At 52.1% G+C, this 22,279-nt stretch overlaps 1 protein-coding gene across 1 annotated transcript in view; it reads left to right on the top strand.

The window, feature by feature from the left end:
- Window positions 1-22,279, top strand: part of LOC105813375 (glutamate receptor ionotropic, delta-1) — a 547,286-nt gene that overhangs the window by 307,476 nt on the left and 217,531 nt on the right. Inside the window, exons 4-6 of the mRNA XM_012648023.1 lie at window positions 1,620-1,790; window positions 14,100-14,261; window positions 15,640-15,759. Coding sequence (XP_012503477.1) covers window positions 1,620-1,790; window positions 14,100-14,261; window positions 15,640-15,759 — 453 coding nt within the window. The remainder of the gene's footprint in view (window positions 1-1,619; window positions 1,791-14,099; window positions 14,262-15,639; window positions 15,760-22,279) is intronic.

The raw sequence follows: 22,279 nt of genomic DNA, 5'->3' as shown, positions 1-22,279 counted from the left end.
GAAAGCCAATAGGCATTCAGTAGAAACTGTACCATGAGTACCTATAAGACCACTCTGTTTTTCACTTTAAGTACGTTATTCAATAAATTACATGAGCTATTCAACATTTCATTGTAAAACAGACTTTGTGTTAGGTGATTTTGCCCAACTGCAGCTAATGTCAGTGTTTTGAGCATGCTTAAGGCAGGAGGGGCTGAGCTGTGATGTTGGTGGGTAAGGCTAGGTGTATCAAATGCATTTTGACTTGCAGTATTTTCAACTTGTGACGGTCTGTCAGGACATAACCCCGTTGTAAGCAGAGGAGCATCTGTAGGCACCAGTTTCCATTGTTTCGTGGTTCCTGTGTGCGCCTTGCTTGGAGCCTGGCACTCTCCTCTCAGCCTCTCTTCCTTCAGTTTTCCTCCCCTCTGATTCTCCATATCACAGCCAGAGGTTTTCAGATATGTAAAGCTGATGGTGGCTTATTTGCGCCCCACACCTTTCAAGGGCTCTGCGTCTCCCTCGGTGTGGGCATGTTAGCTGGGCATACGGACCTCTGTCCCCACATCTGGCCCTAAGTCTGGCTCTAGTCCTGCTCTGAGTGCCCCTCCTCTGCCCCTCACAGGCACCCACTGAGGACAGCCAGCCGCCCTGCCCCTCCCAGGTTGGTGAGGCCTGTGGCATTGCACACTTCCTGCTGCTGCTACCCAGAACAGGGTGCCACCCCCTCCCCCACCTTCCAGCACCACCAGCTCCTCAACTGCACCCGCCCCACACACACCAGCACTCTGCCTGACAAGTCATCGTCCAGCTTCAGTCTAAGTCTGAGTCCTAGAGAAGCCGCGTCCTATAGCCCCTTTGCTATTTCTATGCTTGACGGTGCTCATTTTCAGAGGGAGGATCCCAGTGTCTACCTCACAGAATGCCTAGGGATGTCGTGAGCACTAAATAAGTGAGCTAACGTGTGCAAAGAGCTTGGTGCGTGTCTGCCGTGGAAAGCACGGGACCGCCTTCACCCCGGGACACTCAGCACGTCGCATCCCGTGATGCCCGTGAGATTCACGGGATGGGATCAGGCCTGACTCCTTCACTGCCGTATCCCCAGTGCTTGGTGCAGAGCAAGCCTCAGAGATTTGGGTAGATTTTGTGGAATGAAGGAGTGGATGGATGTATTTTCAAAATTTGTATACAAATATTTTTGTAAAATAAATGTCATTATGAAAGAATTCAGGGAAGCTCATTGCATTTTTATCAACTATCTCAGAGAAACCCAGCTTTCCCTAAGTCAGGTGGATGACTCCCAAAGGGAAATGCGGCTTTTACATCTGGTGGATGCCTGCCATGACGTTGACAGCGGTGCGTCCTGCAAGCTTGACACCGTGGAAACCAATGTATCGGTGGCTTAGCCTTAGACATCTTTCTCTGGCCTTCAGGGAAAATGTTGACTAATCCTGTTTGCACATGAAGGATAGCAAGTATTATTTGTAAATAAGCAACTAATGAACTGCGTGACCTGGGCCCAATCCCTTAACTTCTCAGGCAGTAGATCCTCAGGCCATGGGTCTAGACGTTTTCTGACAGGCCTCTTACAGAGACAGTTCCGGAGTTGATGGTAAGCCTGGGTCTGGTTATTTTTCTAGGAAATCAGTGACCCGGAGATCCTGGACCTGGTCCACAGTGCCCTTGGCAGGATGACCGTGGTCCGGCAAATCTTCCCGTCTGCAAAGGACAATCAGAAATGCATGAGGAACAACCACCGCATCTCCTCCCTGCTCTGCGACCCCCAGGAAGGCTACCTCCAGATGCTGCAGGTCAGTGCGCTCCGTCCACGCAGGCGTCTCATCCACGCCCTCCGCCTGCTGTGGGAGACATGCAGGGCCTCCCACTGCCCACCAACTTTAATTACCAGAACTCTGTCATTTGCTGAAATTGAAACCAGTAGACTGGGCAGTGTCTCGAGCGGCATTAGCAGGCAATTATGCCTATTGTCGGCAGACAGGGACTGTTGGCTCGCTGGGTGCCTCTGGTATTTAAAACTTACATACTTAGCAGGTAAAGAGATTCCTGTCTCTGAGGCCTTTGCGATGACTGCTTTGTGGGGATGGAGTCTTCCTGTGGGAAGTCATCATTTTGAACCTCTTTTAGGCTCCTCCTAACACAGACATGGCTCTTGCAAAACAAGTGGGGACTGGTCTGCACATCTGCTGAGTGCTGAGGCTTCGGTCACCCAGGACATTGCTGTATTCCCAGCTGGGCAGGAAGGGGTAAGAGAACAAGGCCATGACCTGCTCACCTGCCCTGTTCCTTCCAAGGCCAGAGATACCAAGTGTTTATGGTCAGTCCTTCGACCACTCCCCCAGCATGTGTGCAGTCTGTATCAGCTTGTCTTGGGGCCTTGGGATAGGTTGGGGAGCTACGTGCCTGCTGTGAGACGTGGCTTTCTCTCTGGATGTTTGGGAGCAATGAGGAAGAGTGTGGAGAGTGCCTGCTGGCAGCCCCAAATCTACTTCTCCATGAGGAACATTGTGCATAAGAAAACTTTCACTGATGCTTGGTGGGAGCCACAGGACAGAAGGAAATTTCTCCCACTTAGGTTTGTGGGAATTACCCAGAAGCTTGTACCTGGGATGTGCTTGCCATTCAGCATTTGAAACTAGTTGCACCTTCTTTAACCAGCCAAGCATGAGGAGTAGAAACCAGGGTTTGAGGACAGAGACAGCTGTATCTGCCACCTGAGTGTCAGCCCCACCCCAGGACATTTGGGTATCACCATATCAGGGCCCAAGCATTTTGGGGAGGGGATTAATGGAATCTTGACGGGCTGTGGGCGTGTGTAATTTGGCAAAGTATTGAATCTACTCTATAGTCTTACGTTTGAGGGAAAAAAATGAAACATGCCTCAGTAGAAGGTAAACATGAAAAATATGTTCTCGGTTGATGGGGAAACATGGCAGACACTTATTATAGCTGGAATATTCCCACCTTGCCAGTGCTCACTCTACCAGGGAGCCCATCAGAATGTCTGGAGTCTTTCTGAAGTGCTGGAGGGTCAGCCAAGAGAGTGGACCTGAGGCCTCTGCAGGACCCAGGGACTTGAGTGCCCAGAGCACATGGATCAGAGAGACAGGCCCTCGTGCAAGACTTTGTACTTTGGGATGCTGCTGGTCTGTTCTGCCCTCCTCCTTTGTGGAGTTTGGAAGAAGTGGCGAGGGCCAGGCAAGTCCCCTCCCTGGGCCTTTGTATCTATAGCTCCTACACTCCACGTGGACAGAAGTGGCGTTAGACAACAGGGCTCAGGCAGTGCGCGCTCCCCCCCACCCAGTGCAGGCGGAGAGGGGGTCCCTCCACTCCCTGGAAGGTCTCCCCAGCTTCTCCCTACCTTGAAGGGCTTTATCTTTCCCCAGACACACACCATCCTTGCCTTGTGTCCTGCGATTATTCCTCCAGTTTTTGTTCCATCAAACCGCGCTCAGTCCACTTGGAGCCCAAAGGCAGGGCCCCTGTCTGCTGCACAGGAGTGTACAGCACAGGTGGGGTCGGGGGAAGGGGAAGTGTTTCTCCTCAACGGCTGTGATGCCTCCTTTTGCTGTGGACTGTGAGGTGCAGATGGGCTCTTTGGTTGCACGTCAGACACATTGGATGCAAAGAATCTGTCCTCTGGGGGGGAAAAAAGAGAGAGACGGAGGACACTGCTGGGGGCCCACCTGAGGGCCTACTCAGTGACACATACTCATGAGGGGGAGAAACAAAGGCGCAGCTCTCAGGTGTGCGGCTGGACATCATTGCGTGAGGCAATTGAGGTATCAGACCTAGGAGCCCTGGGACAGCCTGCCTCTCTTGCCGGCTGAGACCTGGGCACTACGTAAATAGTGAAGTTTAAGAGCAGTACCACAGGGATCTGGTAGTGACAGCAGCAGCAGAACAAAAGCCAGATTGCCAGGGTTCAGATCCCAGTAACTCTAATTACTAATGATTTCATCATTATTATTTATTTATCATTCTGTGCCTCAGTTTCCTCCTCTGTAAATTGGATATTAGAATATACCTACCCCCTCGAGTATAATGAAAATTAAATGAGAGAACACATGGAAAGCATTCAGTACAGGGCTCAGCTATTAGCGGTACAGGTCAAGTATCTCTAATCTGAAAATCCAAAATCCGAAACGCCCCAAAATCCAAAAGTTTTTGAGCACAGACTTGATACTCAAAGGAAATGCTCCTGGGAGCATTTTGGATTTGGGGTTTTTGGATTAGGCATGCTCAACCAGTATAATGCAAATATTCAAAAATCTGAAATAAAACCCAAAATCTGAAACACTTCTGGTCCCAAGCATTTCAGATAAGGGATATTCAGCCTGTTACTATCATTATTGACAAGATGGTCAGGTTCCTTCCCATGGAAAAGCTAGGTGTAGCCTCATTTATTTATTTGGTATGATATAGTCCCCCTTTCTTCCTGAGCATGCTTTTTAAAAGCTTCACCACTGGTGGGAGAGCAGTTCCCGTCTGTCTAGCGCCTTATCACAGGCTCGTGACCACTTAGCGTCCACATCATTCTCGTGGGCACTTGATCATAGCCGCCTTGCTTGGGAGGAGAGAGGCCATGTCTTTTAGACCCACATAGCTCTGCATGTAAGATCCTGCTGGTTGAAGATCTTCAGTGAGGAGTTAAGGGATGGAATTGTTAAGAATGCAGGTCTTAACACAAGCTAAACTGACTCTAGATGCCTCTTTATATTTATATATATAAATGAAACGCTTTATTAAAGGAATCTCTATCTCCATTTGTTGCATGTGCGCCTTTGTGAGGCGGGGATGATGAGCGGGAAATGTGGATTTATTTACTCATCCTGCCCAGCGACCACTCGGGCAGCTTGTAGATCCATCTCATTTACAAGCCATTCCCTTCCAGTTTCCTCGGGAGCTATTACCACTTCTTTCTTCCTAATGACAGTGTGGAAGGCAAACTAATTTCTACTAGCCTCTAGCTGTGAGATTTATCAAGAAGGCTCTAACATGTTTAGAACAACTAACTCGAAGAAAAAAAAAAGCCATTTATGTCATGGATTATTAACTTCATCTTGATGAAATTAATGAAAAGCCTTTTGGAAATGGAGCTCTCTAGTCCATCTTTAGTTCTTCTCCCCCCACACACAGGATGATAGTTCTGGTTTAGAAGTTTCTGGGAAGACCTTTAAGACCAGGGACTTTTTGCAAGATCATCTGCCTCTTGGTTTCTCCGCTGAGCTGGCCTCAGAAACTCCATCTTCCTCTATTAGGCCTGTGGTTAGGGCTTTCTGTGCTCTAGTGCCACCCAGCAGCTATTATGGCAAATCAGTTTGGTTCCTATTTAGCAGATAGAAAGTCCCTTGGAAGAAAAATACCTAAATCCGTGGCTTCTTAGTGGCTCCAAAAGCATTGTATTTGCCAGCATTCAGTACTGTTGTTTATTTTTCCCTACAAAGCACTGTCTTATTTGGGCGTTTCTCACTCTTGTTTTCTTGACAAGTTAGTTTAGAGCTTGTCTGACTCAGCCTGTAATAAAAGTGATAACCAGTCCCTCAGAACCTGGAGACTTTGCTAAGATTTCACGGACATCTTTGCTCAGAGGAGAATCTGCAACGCACTCTGTCTTTGGAACTGCATTGCCTGGCGACTTCGGGGCTACAGTTGAAGTAACAGACACGTTATCAAATTGCCACCCTGTTTATATTCAAATGTGTTTCCAAAGGGTGACAGGCAAAATGATATACAATGTGTTGTCTGGTCACTGTGGAGCCTGATCCCTGAATTAAGCCGTGAGGGCTAATGTGGTATTATTATAAAATACTCCCTCGCGTTGGAATTTCTCTTCTTTGTGCATTTTAAAATTGTCAAGTGGCTTGATGGAATCATTTCTCCCCCGAGCTCAATCTGTTAAAGCATTTCAACCCCCCTCCCCACAACATCCCTATTTCTTTAGGGCTTTCATAGTCTTCCCTGTCTACAAGTTTTTTATCGACCTGTCAGTGGAAGCGTTTCCTCTGGAGCGTCACTGAGCTTCCCCGCACCAGCTACCTTGAATTTCATGTCACTTTCAGTGGTTTGCTTAACCCCAAAGATTCAGACAGGAGCATTTAACCAGGAGGGTGGGGAAAGCTTTGTCAGAGACAGTTGCACGGGTGTTCTCCTTGGGTGCAGCTGGTGCTGTCCTGGCGGCAGGTGGCCCTGTGTGCGTTTGCAGCGCAGAGGGTCATGGTGTGGACAGATGCCCCTCTCCACTCTCCACACCATTCACTTAAATTCAGCACTGAGCAGAGCTCCCTGCGTCCCCTTTGCCCTCTGCCACCATCTGCTCCCTCCTGAGGCCTGACCATGGTGCCCTCTCTCAGGACAGGTGGGTCGGCAGCAGTTTGGCAGAGAGACCTAACCTGGGGGTGGATTCCTCAAGCTGTGACATCTGGGCGTCAGCTTGTCCGCCCAGCCGGACCCTCTGTCGCTGCTTGTCTGACGTTGCTGGCCAGCCAGAGCCTGTCTGAGGGCTGGTCAGTGTCAGCTCCTGCTGCTTGCCCCCGTGGTCCCCCCTGAGCAGTCAGTCCACTCAGCTTGATTGACAATGGAGAGAAGAGAAAACTGAGCTCTGTAGACGCCTGGAGGAAATGCAGCTTTCCCTGATGAAAACATTTCCCGCACTTCCAGCTTTGGTGTTGGGAGGATAACGGTCTGGTCTGACTGGGCCTGCGACTCGTCTTCCTTTGCCTTCAAGGATGATTTTTCACCACGGCGATGTGGATGTACAGCAATTCCCTGGGCTCTAGAGCACAGCAGACACAAGGCAGCAGCACCCTAATGTGACTTGACTGCAGTCTCAGATTCGCTCAGGAGAAGACTCTCCAGCAGGGCAGACAGCCGGCTGCAAGGCAGGTCATCGTCCTGTGCTCCAGGGCCCCCTCCCTTCAGTGCGGTCGGGCAGAGAGTGCAGCCTGCTGACAGCCAGATTGGGTTGGGGGCTCTCAGCTCTCCTGAAGAGCTCCGCACATCTCATGAGGGGCGTATATTTTCTTTACCTCTGGTCCTAACCCTGCTCTGAGGACCCAGTAAGCAACCAGAGGATCTGGGCTTCAGGTGGGGCTGCCTCTGTCCCACCCTGTGCTGGTCCAGGTGGAAAATCAGAGCCTTCCTGGTGTCAACAGGACAACAAATCCCCATTCACACAAGACATCCACTGTGGCCTGAATGTTTATGTCCCTCCAAAATTCCTATGTTGAAACCTAATCCGCAAGGTGATGGTACTAGGGAGGTGGGGCCTTTGGGAGGAGATTGGGTCATGAGGGGGGAGCCCTCATAAGTGGGATCAGTGCCTTTCCGAGGGGCCGAAGAGACCAGAGTTGTCTCCTTTCACCCCATGAGAACACAGAGAGAAGGCGCCACCCATGAACCAAGAAGCCGGCCCTCCCCCTTCACTGAATCTGCAGGCCGGTGGAGCTCACTCTCCAGCCTCCAGAAATGTGAGAAATAAGTCTGTGTTGTCTACAAGCCAGCAGCTGGTTTATAGTATTTTGTCATAGTGGCCCGAGCGGACTAAGACAGCCTGGGAGTCTCAGAGATGGTGTTGTGCGTGGTGGGGGTTGGGTGGGGCATTTGCACTGTAGCTGCACAAATGGCCTTTGATGTTCCAGGTGCCCTCCTGCTGGGGAACGCTCAGTGACCCTGGACACTGCTCCCCTGGCCCTGGTGCTCCCTCGTCCCTCCATCCGCTGGCTTCCCTGTCCTCCCTCTATGTTCTCCCTCGGAGTCTTAACTCCAAAGTAAATTCTTCTTATTTTCTCATGAAGATAAATTTAACCATCTTACCAGTAGCCTTTGCTCCTGCTGACACAAGGTATTTTCCTAAATAAAATATAGCTACTGATGTAATGGGCATTCTGGGGCTAACTTTAAAAAAAAAAAATAAAGGCTATTTTTCCATCCCTGGTCCTCAGTTGACTTCCTGTGATTGGTCTCTAATTACTCTGCAGCCAAGAGTGTCTGCCTGGGTTTCTCAAGAGCTGCAAGCCCCCATCACAAGCTCATGGCTGGCTGAATTCTCTCTTCTGCCTCCCAGAGATGCATCCTCCCTTTCCCGCTACCTTTTTGAGGACCCACCTGCTGCATGGGTAATTGACCTTGAAAATTCATGCCTTGCCAGGATCCTCCCATCTCGTGGAAATGCATAGCCTTGAGTTCTGATGGAAGATGAGCAGTTCCACATGGACAATATCTGCACAGAGCTTCTGTCTTTGTCCCCAGCATGGCCTCCGTCAGCCATCATGCCTCTTCTAAGAGGCATCCTCTTTGCAAATGCCTTGACATCTCTGCCTTCGTGTTTCTAAGAACATGTTTAAAACTATTCACTTGACTTCCACTAATTGCACAAATACCCATTTATGCACTTACTATGTGCCAGTCCTTACATTAGACATTTCACAAATATTCTCTCTTCATTCTCACAAACCCTTCAGAATAGGGAGTTTTAATTTCCATTGTTGAGCACATTCTGATTAGGGAGATGGGCATGTGCAAAGGCCCAGAGGCCCGGGAGAGCAGGGGCAGAGTTCAGTGTGCCGAGGCAAGGGGCGAGAGGTGAGAAGTGTTGGGAGGTGACTTGGAGAGGAGGGCAGTCAGCAGGGTGTGGTCCTTGGTGATGTGATATGTCAGGACGTGGGTTCCAGAAAGAAAGCTCTGTGCAGTGTGGAAAGGGAGGGCGTGGGGCTGGAGACAGGGGAACCAGTGGTTACCATCTCCCTGGAGGTGACGAGGGCACCTCAACCATGCTGCAGCGGCGGGAGGCGACCATTGGGGGAGGACATCGGGGAGGCTTGCCTGGAGCTGAAACCTCTGAGCTGGCAGGGGATGGGTTCAGAAGGCAGAGTGCAGAGCATGTGCCTTCCATGGCGCTGGGCTGCAGCCGACCCTCGTTACAGCCACACCCTGCCTGCCTTCCCCACTCCCCTGCACATCTGGGTGGTCTCACTGCAGGATCCGCTGTGCCAAAGGCTGCTGTGCTGAGCCAGCCCCACAGCGCAAGTGCCAGGCCTTTGACTGCAGTGGGCTGCGCCGCCTCCATCTTAGGAAGCAGGGTCATGGTACCGTACAGCTTCACCTGACCCCACTCTGGGCCTTCCTGTATTGATACATTTTGGGAAACATCCTAGGGGCCAGAGAAGTGGCCTTTCCCTCAAAGGGTAGCCCTGCAACACCTCAGGGCGGGCAGCCCTGCAAGGCCAGGCTCAGGCCTTGGGGGCGGTGGCACCTGTGGCTGTGCTTCTGCGGCCAGGGTCCAAGGACATGTGCCCAGGTGAGCAGATTTCAAGTGGGGCTGGGGATTCACGCTCAGCACTGATTCTTGCTCAATCCTCTATCCACAAAGTGCAGAAGCCAGACGTGACCTCTGTAAGCCTTTGGGAGGCATCGGGACTACGGGGCCTTGGTGGGGAGGATGAATGATGTTGGCAGATACAAGTTCGTTTTCCCAATCGTCCCCATGTTCTGTGTGCCAGACCCCTGTTGGGCCCCAGCTACTGGGGACACCCCAGGAGGAGCCCTCAGCTCCCCACATTGAAGTCAGGAGTGAGCTGAGGTCCTTTATTTGTCCCTGCCATTCCTTTCTGTCCCGGCTCGCTCCAAAAATGAAAATGCATGCAAAGAGCTCAGGACAGTCCTGGGCATACAGGGGTATTACCACCTGCGTTTTACAGGCGAGTAGATCAAAGCCGCCACACTGCACCTCTGCAGGGGCCCAGGTCACATTGTATTTTTATTGTCAATCAGGATAAATCTAATGGTGTTAAATGGCTTGCTCAACATCACTCAGCAAGTGAGTGTGAGTGGAGATTTACTTCACCCATTCAGGAAACATTTGAGTGCTTGCTATATCCGTGCACTGCTGTAGACACTGGGGGTCCAGCAGTGAGCAGAGGTGGCCCAGGTTGTGATGACTCCAAAGCTCTTGCTGATCCTACAAGACCACCTGCCTAAGCTGCACGTGGTAGCATGAGGGTCGTACTATATGCCAATGAGTTAAAGAGGAACTTGGCAAAAATGTCTAGGGCTGCTAAATGGACCAGCCAGTCCCGCTTCCAGCTCCCTCCCACTTAAAGTAGCACCACAGCTCCTGGGAAAGCCAGGGGCCACTCTCCGGGCTCTGGCTCTTGTCTGCCCATGGTTTCCCCTCCCTCTGGTGTCTCTGATCTGGTTCCAGGTCTTTTGTTTTGCAGCCAGGTCTCTCCTCTGCCCTTGGCCTTGATAATTTGACCTCTCTTTTGCTTCTCAAATTACCCTCACCTGGAATGCTTTCTTGGTTCCTGTAACTTTGTGCTGTGCTGTTCCTAGGCCGGCCAGAGCCCTGGGCTCCTGACCCTGCGCTTGCAGGGGGATGAGCGTTTAAATAGTCATAATGTCTGCTCTGCTTGTCTTACCTTTGCTAAAGAACTCTTGTCGTGCCTTACCTGAGATGTGAGGAGGGAGGCAAGGACTCCTTCATCCCAGGCCCCCCTCTCTGCCCCTGTGGGCTGTGGCTCCAGCTTGAGCTGTTGGCCCTGCGTGGTTGATGGTAGGTGAGTGTCCATGTAGCGGGGAGCCTCTATCCTTCCAGACCTCTCCTCCAGGCTCACAGGCTAGGCATGATCAACCCTGGCCCTGGCATCCACCCTGAGGAAAGGCTTCTCTTAAGTTCATCAGGGTCTGGTGGATCTGCCTTTCTGCCAGCTCCTCTTGGTCTTTTCCTCCAACGATCCCTTCTCTGGCCAACCAGACTGTGAGGGTAGGGCCTTCCCCACCCTGTGCATCCCACCAGTGCACACCAGCTGGTCTTTTTGCAACATGTGGGTCACCTAAGTGAGGATGCTGAGGTTGAGGAGCAGATAGTAGATCCACAGATCAGTGCTGGAGTGTCAGCTTCTGCCCCAGGCGGAGGGAAGTATGGAGATAGCATCTTACCAAGGGACGAGTGGATGGAAACAGCTCCCAGGGAGGATCAAGAAGACATTTTGCATAGGTGGTAAATGAGAAGCAAATTGCTGTTGAACAAAGGAGGCTTCCTCCCAAGTCAAAGTTGGAGACAGCAAATCTCTTTTTTTTTGCTGTTTTCAATATTTTCTTTTTTTGCAAAACACAATTATTATGTACCTTCTTGGAAGAAGATCCGTCCATCACTCCATCCTGTACCCATGCATGCACGTATCTGCCATGCATTTATCCATCATGCATAGATTAGGCACCAGCCATATGCCTTGGTAGGTGCCGGATTCGAGAGGTAACACTTAAGGAGCTCAAAGTTTGGTGGAGTAAGCACACTTGTGAACTGACAGCATGTAGAATATCATGGAAAAGGGCGCATGTAGGGTGATGTGAGGGCGGGGGCAGGGCCCATCTGGGCCTGGAAAAGAGCATTGCTCAGTCTCGTTCCTGTGACCGGCAGTGCCCTCTGCCTCCAAGCAGGCACACTTGTGGGAGGACCGAGGGCTTCCTTGGCCTTTCTGAGTCACATCCTGCTCTTTCCTCTCCATCGCAGGCCTCTCTGCATTCATGTGTTTGTTGAGTACCTTAATTCGTCGTGAATAGAAGTGCTGGAGGGAGAAAGGGAATTTCTGGAGGTGCTGGCCGGGGCTGGCTGGCGCAGAGGCGGTGCGTGGGCTCTGCGAGGTGTGAGTGTGCGGAGGTGTGGGTGTGGGCCAGAGGCTCCCGGCTGGCTGAATAGCGTCAGCGTGAGTGGGTGGCTGGGAGACCCATGAATGTCATGAGAAGAGACATTTTCACATCATCAAGGACTCTCAGCTTCCAGTTATCCTTGTGGGGGAAAAAAAAAAAGAACAAAAACCAAGCCAATTCCAAGTGGCTTACCTTAGACACTTATAACATCTCCATCATGGGTTTGTTTTCCAGAGGGGAGCGAGACGTGTCAAAGCAGTTTTGCAGTGGTGGGTGCTGCCGAGCGCTGGGGAGCTGGCCGGAACAGGCGTGGGGTTGGTCTCGCTCATGAGGAAATGCTCCTCCAGGCCTCCAGGGGCTGAGGATGCAGTTCTGTCATGGTGTTCTCTGCAGGACAGGGGACGAGTTCCCAGTGGTGGGAATCACTCTCCTCTCTGCTGTCAGGTAAGACAGCAGCGGGGCAGCCCGAGGCCCTTACCTTAGCCCACTCCTTGCTGCCTCTGCAACATCTGGCCGCCCTCCACCCGTTCTCACACCTCCAGCATGGGGAGGCACAGGGCACAAGGCCCACAGTGCTCCTAGCAGGGACACAGGACAATGGCAGACAGAGTAGTGTTCCTCAGCAATGGCCCATGCACAGGGAGACCTATAAGGGAGACGGTCAGCTCTGCTTAAATGTGACAGGGTGGGAATGACCTTGAGGGCCAGCATGGGTGGCTGAACAGGCACGACACAACAGATGTCCCGGACGTCAGCTCCGTTGCTGGGAAGAGTTCCCACCACCCGAGTTCTTATCTGGGGCTCTGCTTTTGGGGCACCCAGACTAAGACGCGCGAGGAAAGTGTGCAAAGAACAAGGCCTGGAGAGTTGGGGAGTGGGGACATGTTGGGGAGGTGGGTGGTGCGGCTGGGGACAGAGGGCTTCTTCCTGCTTCCCAAGGAGCCTGTTTGATCTTCCCAGGAGGCCTGCGAGGCCAACATAGTTTCCTATTTTTATCTGGTGATTTTGTTTTTCTGAAATATTTTTAGCAGACTACTTGCTGCTCAGGTGTTCAGAGCATGGTCCCCTTGACCCACTTTGGTGGATGGTTGTTTGTGCAACTGTTACCAGCGGGGGCCACACACCTGACCGGGGGTGGACGTTCCCTGTCCCTCACCCCTGCCCTCCTCCTCTACTGCATGCCCCCATGCCCCACAGAGGCCTGGGCTGCCCTCCTCCCTGCAGAGGGCTACTGCTGGGTCCCTGAGAGGGCAGGTGGGGCCTTCCTGCTCCTCCAAACAGGGTCTGTAATCACAGTCGGGAGCGTGAGCCGGGCCTGTCCACCCCTGGATCCCACGGCGGGTCGGCCCCCACACTGCTGTCCCATTCTTCACACAGTTACTCTGCTGCTCACGCGTGGTCTCGCTCTCCGGAGCTCCGGGATGGGCTGTGTCTCTTCTAGGGGCTGCCTTGCTGAAGACAGCTAAGCAGAGGGTGGTTCTCAGATGGGCACAGTTGCAAATTGCAAACATGTTCCCCTGGGTGGCTGTGACCTCACTGCACAGCAGACACCGGAATCTCTACCAAATTGGTACCACTTTCCTAGTTGCCAGGTGGCCACTCAGGCCACCATCACCCTGGGCTTGTCCAGTCTCCAGAGCCGTCTTTCCGAGGCCCAGGTCTGATCACCAGCTCTCTGTGCCCAGACTCACCGATGGTGTCCTTCTTCCTAAAGTCACCTCTGTTGTTTCCTTCTTAGCACGCCCCACAGGTTCTGCATGGCCCAATCCCTGCCTCCTCCTCGGTCTTGCCCTTCCCCACCGAACCCATCGACACAGTCACCTTGAACTGTTTTCAGTTCCTCTGACCCAGGGGTCAGCCCACAGTGGCCCACGGGGTGAATTCAGCATATTGCCTGTTTCTGCCAATAACGTTTATTGGCATGTGGCCGTACTCGTTTGCGTATATGTTGCCTATGGCTGCTTTTGGGTTGTAGCAGCAGCGCTGAGCAGTTGCAAATGATCACAAAGCCTAAATCTTTACTGTCTGGTCCTTTACAGAGAGCTCTGGTGAATCTTGCCCTAACTGGCCCTGCTCCTTGATACCTTCGTGCCTTGCAAATGCCGTGCCCTGCCTTTATCCTTCCAGTCCTTCTACCTGAGCTTCCCACCCTTTCTTCCCTCCACCCTTCTCACCTGAGCGGGTCTGCGTGGACGGCCCAGTCAGGTGCTAAGCATGCCGGTTCTCCTTGCTGACGTGTGGTGTGCCTCCCAGTTCCCGAAACAGGGCAAGGTCTTATCCTACCCAGGACTCCAGCACCCGGCTGGGTTTTTGAATGAACACCTGGAAGCCAGAGGATCCTGGCACCACATCTGAGTGTTGTCACCCCACATTTCCCCAGCTTTCTGTGGGTTTCTCCAGCTCTCTCTGGAAATGCACCTGTGGAAAGGGCTTTACCACCTCTGTCTTTGCAGATCTCCAACCTCTACCTGTACGACAGTGTTCTGATGCTGGCCAACGCCTTCCACAGGAAGTTGGAGGACCGGAAGTGGCACAGCATGGCGAGCCTCAACTGCATACGGAAGTCCACCAAGCCGTGGAATGGAGGGCGGTCCATGCTGGACACCATCAAAAAGGTGAGTGTGAGGGAACTTCCTCGGGCCAAGGCCAAAGGCAGGCCCCTCCTCACAGCCCCCACTCCCTGCCCCCACCAGCAGCTGGCCTGAGGCTGGGCCCTTTGTGTGGCCGCCCTGGCAGGCCCCTGCAAGCCGCTCTTCTTGCCGCTCTTCCTGTCCCAGCATTCGAAGGCTGTTATACGTGCTATTATTATTGTCTCATTTCAATGTGAGGAGATGGGGCTTCAGAGAGGTTAGGTAACTTGTCCAAGGTCACAAGTAAGTAAAAAATGGGGGCAGCTGCCTTCCCATGTCTGTGATACTCCAACATGCAGGACGTCATGCTCCAAGAGAGGCGGGTGGTCTCAGTTGGCACCACCGCATGCTGGTCATCCAGGACTGCGGTGTGTGTGTGCATGTGCATGTGTGTGCATGTGCTCGTGTGTGCATGTGCTCGTGTGTGCACACATGCTCTGTACTTGCGATGTGTCCCGCGTGCTGAGGAGTGACACCAAGTTAGAAGACTGGATTCGAAATGAATTGAATAATCCATAGAAGACTTGTTAGAGTGAATTGGCTTTTGGAGGCTTCAGAAGAACATTTAGGAGCTCTGCAATGTTAAGAATTTTAGTCACGATAAGCCGTGTGTGGTTTTAGTAGCAGTGAACGTGTCCTGGTGTAGGTGTGGATCTACTGTGCCCACAGGAGGGGCGGGGCCCCTCTGGTTCCCAGAGACTATGGGAGACAAGGCTGGTGAGACCCCCCAGGCTGGAGGAGGGAAGGGGGCTCACCAGGGTGCCCTCAGCCCCCTGCCCCTTGCTGCTTCTATGACACCCACTGCGCTGGCAAGGAGAGGCGCGGGACCTCAGCCAGTCTGTGCCAGATGCCGTGCTTCGTACACGTTTTCTCCTTCAGTCCTCGCAGGCTCTGTGATGTGGAGCTAATTAGCTCAGGCTGAAGCTGCGAGGTGGGCATGTGCCCAAGGTGGCACAGGTGGCAAAGCCAGAACTCAGGCTGGATTTGGCCTCCAGTGCTCATGCTTGCTGCCCTGTGACTCTCTGCCATGCGTCTGATATGGCTCTCGTTGCCCTTCGATTCTTCTTTTGGGTCAGGTTAAGGTGAGCCCCAGAGCAGGTTGCAAGGGGAAGACTAAGCTTCAGGAGGATGGGGACAAAAGCTGTCACTCTTTACTCTCGTTCCAGGCACACAGCAGGGCCTCCAAACATACTGACTGCAGGCCTCAGGGATTTCCCTGTAAGCAAAGGGTGTGGGAAGCAGGATGCTGCTCTGAGGCTCTAGGACCGTCAGCCACTCTATCCTCATTACAGCCTTTGGGACTCTGTCCTTCACCTCAGCCATATTTTTCTGACCTCCATTGGTCTTTCCTCCTGTCCTGCAGGGCCACATCACCGGCCTCACTGGCGTGATGGAGTTTCGGGAGGACAGCTCGAATCCCTACGTCCAGTTTGAAATCCTTGGCACGACCTATAGCGAGACCTTTGGCAAAGACATGCGCAAGGTAAGCCTCGGGGTCCCCACCTCCCAATCTTCCTGCTGTGATGCCACTGAAAACGGCAGGGGCCCGAGGGACCCCTAGGTTCCCAGTGACTGCTCACTGTCCAGAAATCCCCGAGCCCAGTCTCTCTGTGTTGTTGCTGCTGTTGGCTGGTGTTTATCGGGCACGCTAGGGAGGAGGCACAGAGAGGTTTCCAAACAGAAATTGCCACTAGTGTAGTCTCTTTGTGTACAGCAGGGGCCCCTGGTCACAACTGGGTACTACTGCTTGAACCAGGGGGGCCGCTTGGAGGCTAGAAGGGGCAGCGTGTTTTCCCAGAGCAGTAAAATCAGCCTGACCGTGGGAACAGCTGTTGATTGTGGCTGAGGCAGGAGAGAGAGATTTCAGCCAGGGTGTCCACCAGATCCAAGAGTGAGACAAGACCCTGAACAGAAAAAGGAGCCACAAGGACGGTGGGAAGTGGGGATGCCAGAGCCCAGTGGAGAGAGAAGAGAGAGACAGATGAGCTGCTTAACTCGGGGTGAGGTTTGGCTTTTGTATTTGATGCTGGTGCAGGTGCCAGACCCGGGTGTCTTTCCACTGATACTTTGCCTCTTCTTCCTCCTCTCATGCAAGGTGAAGAATAGTTTTGCAGGATTAAAGAGAGCGGGCAAGTAGCCTTTTATCCAGAGTGGGGGCCCCCAAAGTTAAGGTGACCTGTGAAGCCAGGAGGTCACTGTGGCAAGCGAGGGGTCAGCTATCCAAGTGAGGGACCAGGTCACTGTGTGCACTGGAGAGATGGTGAGGTCTGGGGTGGTCAGTGGCTGGCTTCCAAGGGCTGCGCCAACCTGACTGGCTTGGGTGCGCTACCAGAAATGGCCTGCGCAGGTGGCCCATGTGCTCATGGCGGCAGGGGCCACAGGGCTCAGGTGTCTCAGGAAAGAATGAGCATGTTAGGTGGTGGGTACACACTCAGGCACGGGCTCGTGTGATCTCACGCACACTTCTCTACACTCGGGAGGAAGCCGTCCCTAGTAATGACAGTGCCCGGGAGACGAAGAAAAGTCCTTGCAAGCCCCCTCCTCAAAGAGCCTCTACCCTGGTCTCCAGTGTGGCTGGGGTGGTGGAGGGGTCGCAGGGGTTAAGTGACATTGGGTACCGAGAGTCCAGGTGGGGCTTCTTTGCAGGGCCAGGTTAGGAGGACACTTGTGGAGGGTGGAGCGGGGGAGGCTGGGGAGCAAGGAGGGGGTGGCACAGGGCTCACCGGTGACAGACTGGGAGGAGGAATGGTCCTCAGGGAGAGGCCAGGTGGTCTGGGCCTGTGTGTGATGGGGAGGACGGGAACTCCCAGCTAGTCCTGTGATGGGGATGGAAGATAGAGTCACGGGCTGCTCATATAAATAATAAGAGGTTCAATACCAGGTCGTGACGCAATGGTTGACACACATGGCTTGATGACGTGTTGGAGCTCAGAGGTTTGTTGGTGGCCTCCTAGAGAGGGGTCAGCCTGTGACTATCCTGTGACCCCCTGGAGGACCAGGGTGTGGCCCGTGATGCCCAGGCCTCTGTTGTCTGCTAGGCAGGCCCCAATCTGGGGGGCTTGGTGGGGGGCTGGGGCTGGGGGTCAGCATTGGTCTGGGTCATGACTGCAAGAGAAGCTGGCTTGCATTGGGACTCCCGCCTGGCAAGGGGAGCTCTTCAGCCCATTGACTTGAAGGAGCTTGCGGAGTGTAGCTACCTGCAGAAGCGACGTTCGCATCTGCCAGGGTCCTGGCGTACTCGCCTTCATCCCCAGTGTTCCTCTGAGGTGAGTGACCATCAGGTCCAGCCTGCTGGCTCCTTCGCTACCTCCCACCCTCCTTCTTTCTGCTCAGCTCTAAGCCCAAGGTCCCCGTGGTGGGCGGGACTGTTGGTCCTGGGGGCAGTCTTAGGTGGCCGATTCTGGAGCCCTGTGCGGGGTGCCTTGCTGGCCACTCCAGGTGCCCGAGAGAGGAGGAGGCACTGTGTCCTGCACTTCCTGTTTCAGGTGTCTGGGCCTTCCGTGTTGCCAAGGCAACGCTACTGAAAAACCCTGAAGCCAGTGGGAGCTGGAATCTCTGCGTATAAGGAGCTTCCGAGCAGGAGGCCTGAACATAATTGCGTTGGAAGGGAAACTGATTTTCAAGTGGGCTTTATTTTAAAATGTATCCTTTTGTCATTTGAAAATCTTCCCCTAATAGCTGCATATCCCAGTTGTTATCTGTCTGCCTAGCAGCTTATCGCTGTTAAAGAGAAGTTATCTGGAAAGCAGGGAATGGGATTTACCTTAGCAAATGTTTGTTATTCAGGCCCAGGATGCATTAAAGCAAGGTCTGGAAAGCTTCAGATGAAGCAAGGAGGGGGGATTAGGATGGTGCCACAGGGTAGGGCTGCGTTTGAAGGCGGGGCTGAGCTGTGGTTCCTGGTAGAAGAGGGAGCTGTGAGGGGTGGGGCTGGGAAATCAGGGTGACTTAAAAATAAAGGATATTCACATAGAGGGGAGATGATTGAGGTTGGGAGGCAGATTTGCGGGTGGGGTCCTGAGCCACACAAGGGCAGATCAGCCTTCTGAGGACCCCTGAGATGGCAGCTCTCTTGGCCACGCACAGGGCACAGCTGCAAGAGGGGCCGGCGGGGCAGATCCTGCATGCTTTGCTCTGGACAGGTCCGGGGGTTCCCTGCGAAGATTATATATATCATATACATTTAATATATATTGCAAAACAATGTGGGAAACAAAGCCAGTCAAAGACCCAGTAGTATCTTTAAGATTTAAACAAATAGAACTCATTTAAATTAGGGAGCAAATAGATATTTTCTTAAACTAAATACCCTGGAGGGAAATCTCGGGGAGCGTGAGTCACCCAGACGTTTTAGATTAAGTGGCATCAAGAGACTGTGGATTACTCAGCCCCTTCATCAGAGGGAAGGACTGGGTGATCGTCTTGCACTGCAGGGTGCCGGGCAAATGCTAATTCAATTATCTCATCCAGGAAGTACGTTCTAGTTGAGGGAGTGCTGGATGGCAAAAGCAAAGGTCCATGTCACCGGCTTGCTGTGTAACTCAAAGCAAAATATTAATTGTCTGTGCTGTACTTGGAGCTGTCTGGCATGGGTCTGCCACCAGGGGCAGGGGTTTCTGGAAAATCACTTCCAGCTCTCAGAGGAGTTGGCCTGATATTTGTCTCGGGGGTGCGGGGGGCTGTCCCTGCTTCTTCCCATTGGAGGTGTGCTTTTTCAGGACTCAGAATGGTAACAGATGCTGCACAAATTTCTACTTGGCTTTGTTTCTCTTTGCTCAGACAGAAATTTCCAAAGGAGGGTCCCACGAGCTTGTCCATGCAAATGTCCTTAGCTCATGGCATGAGCTCTGACAGATCTATTGGAGGCCACCTGTGGTAAAGTTTCCAAAGGTGGGGTGTGTGGGAAGCTGTCTGATGTGGGAAAAGAGAGGGTGAAGCAGGAACTACTGAGCATCTACTGTGTGCAAAGGTGCATCATACGTATGTTGTGTCGTTGACTGGGGGCCTTCGTGTTGCTCCCAGACATAGCTTTCCTGAGTGTTTGCAGTTTCCTTAGGTGGAGGTGCAGGTAATCTGAGCCTACTTGTTGACCAGAGGGGTCAGTCAGGGTAGCGTTGCTGTGCAGGACTTGGCAGTGAGAGCTCTCCCATGTGGCACGGGGCAGCAGCTTCGGCACACGGGGGCCGTGCACCTTCTCTGAGCATGCTCCCCAGGCCCCGTGGAGCAGAGAGGCAGCGCAGGCCTAGCGCACGCCGTCTGCCTCGCGGTGCCCTGGACTGCAGCTCCTCGCCGCCGTGTGCCAAAGCCTGAGGCCAGAGCTGGGAGCCCCCTGTGCAGCCCTGAGCAGGTGCAGCTGGGACCACTAAGCTCTGTGCGCTGGGGCAGTGCCAAGCGCCCCTTCTGTGCCTGCAAGCAGATGTCCACTCCTCGCAGACCAAGGGCTCAGAGGGATCTGTGGAGCTTCACTTCTGATGCGATTTTATGTTCAGGGCTGTTTCCGTGTTGGTGTGATCAACGGAAGAAGGAGAACACGGTGGTCTTTTTGTTTCTCCACAAGCATGACTTGCCGGGATGGCAGCACCAGTTACGGCCCTGAGGAAGCATCTTCCATGACCTGGTGCTGAGGCTGCCTGTCCTTCTCCATCCTGGTGGTGTGGGGAACTTAGTCCCTCCCACGAACTCTGGGTCCCTGGTGCAGCAAAACCCTGGGGAAGTTGCCAACGGCCCGCGGGCTGTGTGACCCCCATTTTCCATGGGTGGCATCCGCCCGATTCACTGGCTCAGTGGAGGCAGGGGGTCTCCTCGGGCAGGAGGGTGGGAGTGGGTGGGTACATCTGGAAAGGCTGTGGGTTTGCTTTCTGCCTTGCATCCCGGGATGGCGGAGACCTGATGTGGTATGAGGGAACACAGCTGTTTTCTGCCCCTTTCTACAGAGAAGAATCGATTTAGGACCAACAGAGGCTGGGGAAGTATTTAGTCCTTTGGGGTTCCAGCTCTTCTCTGGCCCAGGTCTGGTCAAGCAGAACCTTACTGGGACCCGAATATATTAAGCAGTTGTGGAAGCACAAAGGTGGTGGTTGCAACAGGCAGGGCTTGGGTGGGAAGCGCTGAGGCTCACCTCACGGCCTCTGGATCTCTGTGCTTTTCTGCTCAGCTCCATTTGGGCCCAGAGATTGGAGAGACTTGATCAGACAGATTTCTTGGGGCGGGGCTGGGGGTGGGAGGGGGGTTGGCAGAAGACCCAGAACATCTTTTCTGGATTTGAGGTGGTGCAGTTCCTCGCTTCAGCTCACTTTCTGCTCCACCCTCCCCACCCCCCAACTCCTCCTCCTCCCCCAGAGGCAGCATCAGGGTGTCGCTGTTCCTTCCCCTTGGCCTGGAGCCTGCTGACTTAAAGTTTCACTACTCCCCGTTCCAGCAATTTCCCTGGGAAATGGAAGAGCCTTATTCTCCTTTACTTGTTTAAGACGCTTCTTCTATCTTCTCTGTCAATTTTGATTCTTCATAAAAGCTGGCTTTGGATGGGAATCAAATGGGCCCCTTGATGTCATGTCCCCGGGAGAGCCTTGCGGCTGCTGATAATTCACGAAGTAATAATTGCTCATCACGCCGCGATTGCCGCGCGGTTGGACCCCAGGCCTCCTGAGCTGAAAGGCCATGATTAACATTCTGGCCCAGACCCGCTACGCTGTGTTACAAATTGCCCCACACTCTCCGGGTTCAGAAGTTGCAAGAGGTGAGGCCATGTTGAAAGGTGAACTCTGGGAATGAAGCAGACGCTGCCTTTACCTGGTGGCTGCAGCAGCTGGTGGCAGCAGCCCGGCAGTGGGCAAGTCGTGGGGAGGGGCTGTGGGTGGAGGTGGGGCTGGGAGGACCCGGCCTGAGTATTGTGCGGTGTCTCCATGAAGCTGCTGGCGGACAGACTCTGGCTGTGCACGCTGGGTCGCAGTAGAGAAAAAAACTTAAGTCCCCTCATGGATTAACATTCTTCCAGCGTGTGTCCCGAGTAAAATGTCAACTGTTCTGAACCCTCGTGCAGAACTGTTTTTGACAGAGCGGAGAACCAAAACAAACCCTGCTGCTTCATCTGAGTAAAGGGATAAGGAAAAGATGCAATTAAGTATTTCATTTTAAGTAACATTTCATCAATACATGCTCATTTAGGGTAGAATGTTTAGAAAATATAGATAAGTGAAAAGAAGAATATAAAAGTCAGCTGTAATCTTTAAACTGAGAAATAAATACTGTTAGCATTTCCGGTGCATTTTTCTTTATATTTTTCCTCCCTCCATACATAGAGATAGAGGTAGTGATACGTATACTTATCAAACTGCTATTTATGGTAGATACGGTTTATATGCTGACTTTCCCACTAAATGCTATATTGAGAGTATTTTCTCATTTCTATAACTATTCTTTACAACTATGATTTTTTTTTAATGGAAACACATTACTCAACTTACGGGCAACCATCATTTATTTTATCTTCTTATATGATAAGTATTTGGGCATTTTACCATATTATTATAGAATAGTGTAATCATGAACATCTAAAATACATATAATTTTAATTATCTCTATATTTATTCTCTTATTATATTTTTTAAGAAATAGAATTACCAGACCAAAAATAATAACTCTTTAGGCTCTTGATATACTTGATACATGTTTTCAAATTGATTATAGAAAGGCTTAATAGTTTTCACATCCAGAAGTACTATGTCTGTGTTACATCCTGTGCTGAAGAAACTGATTGATATATATTCAACATTTTTGATAATTTGGTGGCAGTCTGAAAAAAACCAATGTGCTAAAGTTGGATTTCTTGTAAGATTATACATTTAAAAATATAGTTATTGATCATTTGCGTTTTGCATGTTGTAAATTTTACCTCAAGTCCTTTTCATGTTTATATTGGGGGTGAAATTTTTCTTGTACGTTCATATAACCTCTCTTTCAGAAAGGAATCGATAGTTATTTGTGTCAAATATTTTGTTGCAATA

This window comes from Propithecus coquereli, unplaced genomic scaffold (genome assembly GCF_000956105.1).
Source record: "Propithecus coquereli isolate 6110/MARCELLA unplaced genomic scaffold, Pcoq_1.0 Scaffold109, whole genome shotgun sequence".
NCBI classification, from domain to species: Eukaryota; Metazoa; Chordata; class Mammalia; order Primates; family Indriidae; genus Propithecus; species Propithecus coquereli.
Note: the sequence above shows the minus strand (reverse complement) of the source record. Positions and strands in the feature narration are given on the sequence as shown.